The following is an 8,819-nucleotide window of genomic DNA, read 5'->3' on the forward strand; positions in this document are numbered from 1 at the left end:
CGTGTGCTTTCACAAAGGCATCTGCTAGCATAGCAAATGAATCAATGGAGTTAGGAGCTAAGTTGTGATACCAAGTCATGGCTCTCTTTGATAGTGTTTCCCCGATTTTTTTCAACAAAACTGACTCGATCTCATCGTCATTCTAATCATTTCCTTTAATCCCACAAATGTATGAAGTTATGTGCTCGTTAGGATCAGTTGTCCCCTTATATTTGGGTATAGTGGGCATGCGAAACTTCTTGGGAATAGGCATCGGAGCCGCACTCGAGGGGAATGGTTTTTGTATGAACTTCTTGGCGCCTAGACCTTTCAAAACTGGAGGTGCCCCCGGTATCTGGTCTACCCGGGGGTTATAAGTTTCTACCTTCTTATCATTGTCTTCAATTTTCTTTTCTCCGGACTCGATCCTCTTAGTTAGTTCCTCGAGCATTCTCATAATAGTGGGTCAATCCCCAAGCCACTTTCATCGGGCCTTTTTAGGGCTGGTTCAGCACGCCGAGTATTCACTGGTTCGACTGTGTTTGGAGTTCTAGTCTGACTCTGAAGTTGAGCGATGACGATTTGCTGAGCTTGCAGCATCTCGAATATCACTTGGAGGCTGACTCCCCCATCTCCCATTCCTTGTGTTTTTTGGTCACCGGATTGGGCTTCCCTGTGTATATTTCCTTCGGGGTCCGTGCCTAGATCTTCATTCCAAGCAATGTGCGAACTAACATCAACAGGTTCCACATTTGGCACTTCCCCTGGGTTTATCGGTGGTACATCGACTCCTGCGTTGCTATTTTCCCCAAGACCTTCGTTGTCATGAACATGTGTGTTCTGTGTGTTAGACATGTTTAAGCCTGAGAATCAAAGAACCTTGACAAGAAAAATCGTAAGGATAACATGTGTAACGAGAATCAGTAAAGAAATAATCACTATTATCTTTAGCCCCACGGTGGCGCCAAACTGTTTACCTCGAAAATACGAGTAACAATTAAATTTGATTAGTGGTTTTAAAGATATGTGATTTAGTTCAATACCAATTAATAATCAAGAAATATGAAGTAGAAATGAAAGATAGAAGTGAATCAAACCAATATTACTTAGAAGCAGTGACCTCGAGGGTGGCTTAGGGCAGTAAGAACAATTAAGTAATAAAAATAAAGTAAGAACAATGGAGCTAAAGGACAATGTTGATGAACGGTAGGCGAAAAGGTAGAGAGTATATTCTTTTCTCAGTAGTACACAACTCTTTCTTGAATTAACACACAAATTGATTGATAAATACATTTAAATCAAGAAAAAATTAATAATAAAACAAATTCACTTTATTTCGACCATAAAAAAGTCGTCAATAGGAGACCGAAAGAAAGAAAGAGAAAAACAAGAGGAGGGCTTTCTCTTTATATTTATATATTTCGAAAATCGAATCATCATGCACTTTAGGCCCTTCTTAAAGCCTTGCATTTTTAGACTATTAACAATCTTTACATTGCAACATACATACAATCCTCAAATACTGCAAAATCAGAAATAAAAAGGAAAGAAGAATGACCACCATTTGTAGCCTATACAGATACATGTATAACCTGAGAAAGAACAAGAAAGGTGAAAACAAAAAGAAAGAAGAAAAACAAGATCAAGAATAAAAGCTATTCAAAGGTACTCAAGCCCTCAGGAGCAGCTAGTATTTCCTATTAGGATTAATGCGCGAAAAAAGGGAACGCTTTTGCTTCTTTGGTTTAGTTCCAAAGATGAATGAATGTAAAGGAATTCTTGATCTATTCACTGAGTTCATTAATTGTGATTGGTTTCCAGTAAGTCCAAATTCTTGATCCAATTCTGTTATAGTCTTCTCAACATCTACTTGAAGTGTAGTTACACGACGAAAACCAGCTTCTAGTTCCTCACTTACCTTGTTGTTCTCTTGTTTCATGTTCAAAACTTGACCTTGGAATTTTGCAGCTTCATGACTGCTGAATCTGATATCATCTGATTCAATTCCCTCCTTTAGAGCATTTGCTATTTCGTCTTGAATATTGCATAATGCTGAGAATTTGCGCTCAAGTTCATCTTTTAGTGACAAGGTTTGTGCTAACCATACTGTCAGTTCATTCTGAATTTCCTTCATGTGTTTATATATTGGCTTTATTTCTGATTTTGTTTCTACTCTAGGGCTGTGATCTTGCATCTCTTTGTTTTTGATTTTGGATATTTCATGCTGCAAGTCGTGGAATGTTGTCTTGAATTTCTGAATTTGATGGAAAGTTGAACTGAATCTTAGCCAGAAATCCAAGTTTTCATCTAGTATTGCATCAATACTCATCCGGAGTTTTTCCTCAGTTGGCGATACTGATGCATGTTGATCAACCAAAATCGTCTTGATGTCTTCTTCGTCGTTCTCTATAATAAGATTATCTTTGTCCTTCCTTTGTGGCAGATCCTCGGGTTTTAAGCTTCGATCAAATGAAGGATCAGATTCTTGGCATTTTTGTTCCTTCAACTCTTTATTTTCCGAACCATTTCCTTGCTGAAGAAGATTCAATTTTAGACGTAGATTATGTATCTCCTCATCCCTTTTTGTGATAGCACATTTCAGTTCTCTTATCTGAAGTGTGAGATTGAACTCCGCGTCTCTATCTTTCTTCTCCATATCGCTTAGCTTCTTTGTAACTTCTTTATAATTCTTGAGAATTGTTGTATATTCATTTAAAAGAATATTTTCTTTATCCTCCAATCCACTCAACAGCATCTGTTGCCAGTTAAGTTCGTCATCCTTCTCTGCATCTTTCTGTATTTGTGTCTCATAAAAACAACTTCCAGATTGAGCCGAGACTTTCTCATCACCTTTTCCAACCGTTGGCTCCAAAAATGTGACATGCTTCTTACTGGTTTTGGTAACTTCCGCATTATCACTTACAGCTATGCTAGAACCTTGCTCGTTGTGAAATTCTGTATCTGTAGTTTTTATGGTACTTAAGTTCTTGGGACCTTCACTTGAACTAGGATGATTTTTTTGTTTTACTAACTCTTCTTGTAACTTGATTTCAACAAGTGTAGTCACTTCATCTGGTGATAAATCTATCCCATCGTGCTCCTCATCTGGTCTAACGCTACTCAATTTATCGGACAAATGGTCAAGACTGGTACGAGCTTCCACAAAGTGAGTTCTTAGGCTACTGTTTTGGTTCACAACATCTTTATTGAGGTTCTCAATTGTTTGCAACTTTGCTTCTATCGCCGTCACCCTGATATTCAGATTGTGTGTATCATCAGTTAGAGCTGCTTTATCATCTTCCAAAGATTGAACTTGTGCTTGGAGTTCATCAGCTTCTCTTCTTAATCTCTCAATAAGAAGAGTCTGAGATGAAACTGCTGTTTCTAGGTTGACCACTTTATTCACAAGCTCGTCGATTTTCTCTGCCAGTTGTGACATCGTTAAAGACTCCTTAGAGCTCGCATCAACTTGGTCCTTAATCTTGTTCTGTGATGATTCTATTTCCTTACCAACTTCTTGGTTTGAAATATTATACACATTTGGCTTTAGGTCACTAATTTTATCACCAAGATACTTATGCCTGAAGGACTGCAGTTTCTTACAAGAATCTTCGATTTTTTGGAACTCCTCTCTTGCTTCTTGTGCATACATATCTTGTTTTTCCTGGAGCTGAGTCAATGTTTCTTGACATGATTGCAATGCTGCTTCAGCCATCAAAGTACAAGCCTCAGCATCCTCAATAACCCGACCCTCACCAAATTCATCCTCTAATTCACATATCTTCTGTTGCTTTTCCATGATTTGGTTTTCAAGTCCCCGGTACTTTTCAAGTCCATTTTGGTATGAACTCCTTACAAACTCTTTCACAGTTTGTAAGGCCAAAATGTCTTTCTGAAGCTTGTCAATCTCTTCAATAGCTTCACTTTCGTTCAAACCAGATTTCGCGACATCTTCTGTTTTGGATGATTTCTTGCCTTGCCTTTGTTTTGAGGCAGTTGTCATAAGACCCTTCAAATCTTTTATAGGAGCCTTTGGTATGTTGTTTGATCCACTTGGCGCGATTTGTGTGAAATCTTTTGGGATTCTTGGGGCGCCATATTCGTCTTCTTCATCCATTGCTAGTTGAATTTGTTCAGGGAAAATAGTAGCAATGGTGTTGTTAGCAGTCTGCAATTCCTTTGATAAATGATCATATCGTTCAGCCAATGCGCGATAGGCACGATAGGATTCCTCCACAAAGTTTATCAGCTCTGGTCTTTTCTTGTAGTACATTTCTGCTCTTTTTGCAAATGAATCTCCATCCTCTTCAATGAGTTTGATCACACTTTCCACCTTCCCTTGCATATCTGCACAATCAAATATATAAATGGAGTTATTTGTTTCTATAACAAATAGTATAACTAGTACAAAGCAAGAAAAAAATGCAGGAGCTTCCAAGAGAGAATAGAAAGAAAATGGCACATTTGATTGACAACACCACTTTTGATCACTTTGAAACAACTCTCCCTCCTTAAGGGGATATTAGCAATGTAATAGTACTATTGTGTTTATATTTACTATTTTAGGTTCTTTCTCAATAAGAAAGGGAACCTTGGGCAACGTTAAAATAGTCTCTGTTGACTTGTAGGTCACGGGTTCGAGTAATAGAAGCAACCACTAATGTATGCATTAGGATAGGCTGTCTACATCACACCCCCTGGGGGATTCTTGGAATAACGGTAAAGTAGTTTCTGTGTGACCTATAGGTCAAGGGTTCGAGCCATGAAAGCAACCACTAATGTATGCACTAGGGTAGGCTGTCTATATCACACATCTTCGATTGTTGTTAAACGCGGGATGCCTTGTGCATCGGGTTACCCTTTTTCGCAACAAGATTTGTGCAATTTGCAGATAAACCACTAGAATATATTAGAGAGGCTCTAGTGTTAGATAATCTTTAAATATAGACCATTGAAATATTTTAGACCCAAATAGAGCATTTATGATATTGCATTCATACAACCAACTCCAACTAATTTAGGATTGAAGCGTAATTGTTGTTGTTATAATAAGATTGATCAATCTAGCAGATATTTAGAACCCTTTGTATTTTTGAGCCTGGTTTTAAACTAATTGAACAAAAAGGGAGGGGAAAAAGCATTATAGTGTAAACAAAAAATGAAATATAGAGAATAAAACTGGAAATATATTCAGAATTCTTAGACTTTAATCAAAATATAAGCAAGAAATTTTCCTACAAAACAAATTATTAGCCTTATTATGACATATCATATATTCATGTTTGAATACTTTAAGCCTTCCCCTTCTCTCCCAACAACAAAATATACATTTTTTATATGCTCTTTTTTAATCAATATTGTAAATTCAACCAAAAAAGGACATTCCAGTACATTAAGCTCCCATTATGGGTGGAGTGAGGAGAATGGCCGGATCACAAGAGTCTATTGTATACAGCCTTACCCTGCATTTCTGCAAGAGGTTGTTTTCACGGCTTGAACCCATAACCACTTGGTCACATGACAACAACTTTACCAGTTACGCCAAGGTTGTCCTTCCCAAAAAAGAACAAAAAAGCAAAAAAAAAAATTAAAAAAAAAAAATACCAAGACCAAAAACCCATTTGACTTTTTATTTTCATTTTTGTGAAAAAAAATACCTTGAAGGCTTTGTTCAAGCCATTTGGATTGTTTGGTCCTAATGTGGCTTGCTGCCCACCATGAATAAGCATTGCTTGCAGCTCTTTGCAACATCTTGCCAATTCTTGATATTCTTTTTTCTTCTTCTTCTTGTTCAAATAATTCACATGATTAATGAAACTCTTCCTCTCTCTTTCCCCCCCAAAAGAAAAGTATCTTAGGAAAGAGGAAGAGTTTCAAACATGAGAAAAAGCACAATGAAAAAAGAAAAAAGAAAAAACATAAGAGTTTTTTGTTTGGGAGATTAAGGAGAATTATAGTATAATTATTAGTTAATGGTTGGGAGCTACTTTCGCTCCAAAGCAAGTGTTGAACCCTTCTTTCTCTTTCTTTCTTTCAACCTCTCACGTAAAAAGGTTCAAGTCATAGCCATAGCAAAATTAGCAAATAACTATATCAACGTCGTATCCACTGTTTAACCAACTATAGAATATATTTGACTGAAGATATTATATATGATTAGTTGCTTTAATTTGGCCACTAATTAATCTTTACTACACAAAAACCCCGGAAGTATAACTTTCACATTAGTTTGATGTTAAGCGATAAATGATCAGAGTAGCACACAATCACGTATAAATTAAAGAGGACAGAGAAGAAAATAATTGACACCAAATTATATTGAGGTTCACCCGTTAGCCTATGTTCTTAGGGCAAGAGCTGAGAGAGTATTCCAGTATGAAACGATACCAGTAATCCCTATTACAACCCCTTAAAAACCCAAAGCCTTTCCCAAGTTGATTATCATGCATGTTTAAGGGATTTTTGAGTATGTAACGATCTGAACGGTCGTTTTGAGTATTTGCACTTCGCTCGGTAATTTACGGGCATGAGTAGCTCTGTATGATGTATTATGACTTATGTGAATCGTCGGTTTTGGTTTTCAGGTTATTCGGAATCGATGTGAAAGAAATGATTTCATTGTTGAAGCTTTAAATTGAGAGAATTGACCAAGTTTGACTTTTTGTGAATTTGACCCGGAACGGAGTTTTGATGGTTATGGTAGGTCCGGATGGTGTTGACTCGGGCGTATGCCCAGATTTACATTTGAATGTTTCTAGAAGATTCCGGCAAAAATTGGCAAAAATTGGAAATTTGAAGGTTTGGAAAGTTCAAAAGTTTGACCGAGAGTTGACTTTGTGGATATCAGGTTCGGATTGTGGCACCGGGAGTTGGAATAAGTTTGTTATGTCATTTGGGACTTGTGTGCAAAATTTGGGTTTGTTCCGGATTGATTTGCTATGTCTCGGCACGAGTTTTGGAAGTTGAAAAGTTCAAAGTTCATAAAGTTTGATTTGAGGCGTGATTCATCGATTCGATATTGTTATGCGTGATTTGAGGCCTCAAGTAGGTCCGTGTTACGTTATTGGACTTGTTGGTATAATCGGACAGGGTTCTGAGGGGCTCGGTGTCAGTTTCGGATGAGGTTTGGAGCATTTTGGATGTTTTGGTTAAGGTTGGTGTTGGTTTCTGGTTTTGGTGTGATCGCACCTGCGGCTGGGTTGCGCAGGTGCGATGGTCGCAAAAGCGACAGAGGAGTCATAGGAGCGAGGTGTGAGCTGGTGAGGAATACCGCAGAAGCGGAAGTTATGGCGCTTCTGCACGTCCGCAGAAGCGCATGATTAGCCACAGAAGCGGCGTGTGGCGCAGAAGCGGGAGTTGGTTGGCACACCTGTGTGTGCGCAGAGGCCGATAATGTCTGCATGTGCAGAAGGCCCGTCTCCATGGGCTTCGCAGAGGCGACATTTTACCTGCAGAAGTAGAGGTTGCAGATGCGACATTTTTACCGCATATGCGAAATCGCCAGATAGAATGTTATAAGTTCAAGGGTTGGTCATTTTTATCACATATTGAGTGATGAACTTCGGAATGGAGCGATGTTTAGAGCCATTTTCATCACAAGGATTGGGGTAAGTGTTCTACACTCGGTTTTGATTACATTTCATGAATCTATCTTCATTTTTAGCAATTGGTTGGTGAATTTAAAAAGGAAATTAGGGTTTTTGTCTAAAACTTCATAAATCAAATTTTTGAGTTTCGAACACCGATTTGGAGTCGGATTTGAGTGAAACTAGTATGGTTGGACTTGTATTTGAATGGGTTATCGGAGTTTGTAAATTTTGTCGGGTTTTGAGGCACGATATCGGGTTGGACTTTTTGGCCAATTTTTGGGCTTTTGATTCAAGATTTGACCTTTGTCAATTGGAATTGGTTCCTTTGGAGTTTTTTTGATGTATTTGAGTTGCTTTTGATTAGTTTCAAGCCGTTCGGAGGTCAGAACGCTTGGGATGGTATTTTTGGAGCATCGCGTGGCTTGCTCGATAGTGGAATTGGCTCGTTTGAGGTAAGTAACACTTCTAAACTTAGTGGTGAGGGTATAAAACCCCAAATTACGTGTTATGTAATTGGTATTGAGGTGACTTACATGCTAGGTGACGGGCGCGTGGGTGTGCACCATGTGAATTGTGACTCCGTTGTTTTTTGTGGTACTATGTAGTTACCTGATCTTTCATGTAACCATGAAATTTCTACATACTTAAGTCATTGAGTTGTGATCCATGCTAGAATCCATGACTAGGCTACATGTTTATCCTGTTGGGACCCACCAAGGTCATTTCTGTTGTTGAGCTATCTGCCTTCATTGCATTACATACTTAGTCATACGCATTCACATGCATATTATATCTCAATCTCTGTTATATTTATTGATACATCACATCATTATTTTTGAGCTGATATTTCATGACATTGAAAGGCCGAGAGACTGGAGAGATTGATGACTGAGTGAGGCCAAGGGCCTGATTGTGAGGATACTGATAGTATAGCACGTGAGTTGTCCGTGTAGATTATAGCACTTCGGCTGAAGGAGCCCCTCCGGAGTCTGTATACATCCCTAGTGAGCGCAGGTAGCTACTGAATGCGAGTGCAGAGTGATTTGGAGGACTTAGTGACTATGAGGACTGAATGGCTGTGAGGACTGAGTGACTGGGAGGACTGAATGACTGAGTGGCCGTAAGGACTGAGTGACTGGGAAGACCGAGTGAATTGATACTTTGGAGAGTATGCATATGGTTTTATCACTGAGTTGCATCGCATTTGACATGCACACTTGACATACAAGCATAGATGAATTTTTTCTTATG

The 8,819-nt window shown here is 38.5% G+C and overlaps 1 protein-coding gene across 2 annotated transcripts; it reads right to left on the reverse strand.

The window, feature by feature from the left end:
- Positions 1–1,351: 1,351 nt before the first annotated feature.
- LOC104220472 (kinase-interacting protein 1-like) lies at positions 1,352–5,888 on the reverse strand. 2 transcript variants are annotated; one of them, XM_009771350.2, is made up of 3 exons: positions 5,637–5,726; positions 5,441–5,531; positions 1,352–4,326 (listed from the first exon to the last, which is right to left on the reverse strand). In XM_009771350.2, exons 2-3 carry the CDS (start codon positions 5,445–5,447, stop codon positions 1,667–1,669), a joined length of 2,667 nt encoding a protein of 888 aa, XP_009769652.1. In that variant the 5' UTR covers positions 5,448–5,531; positions 5,637–5,726; the 3' UTR covers positions 1,352–1,666. The 2 variants fall into 2 exon arrangements, with proteins under 2 accessions (XP_009769652.1, XP_009769651.1); XM_009771349.2 differs by lacking the exon at positions 5,441–5,531 and having other exon boundaries at positions 5,637–5,888.
- Between the last annotated feature and the right edge of the window lie 2,931 nt (positions 5,889–8,819).

This window comes from Nicotiana sylvestris, chromosome 4 (genome assembly GCF_000393655.2).
Source record: "Nicotiana sylvestris chromosome 4, ASM39365v2, whole genome shotgun sequence".
In the NCBI taxonomy this organism is placed as follows: domain Eukaryota; kingdom Viridiplantae; phylum Streptophyta; class Magnoliopsida; order Solanales; family Solanaceae; genus Nicotiana; species Nicotiana sylvestris.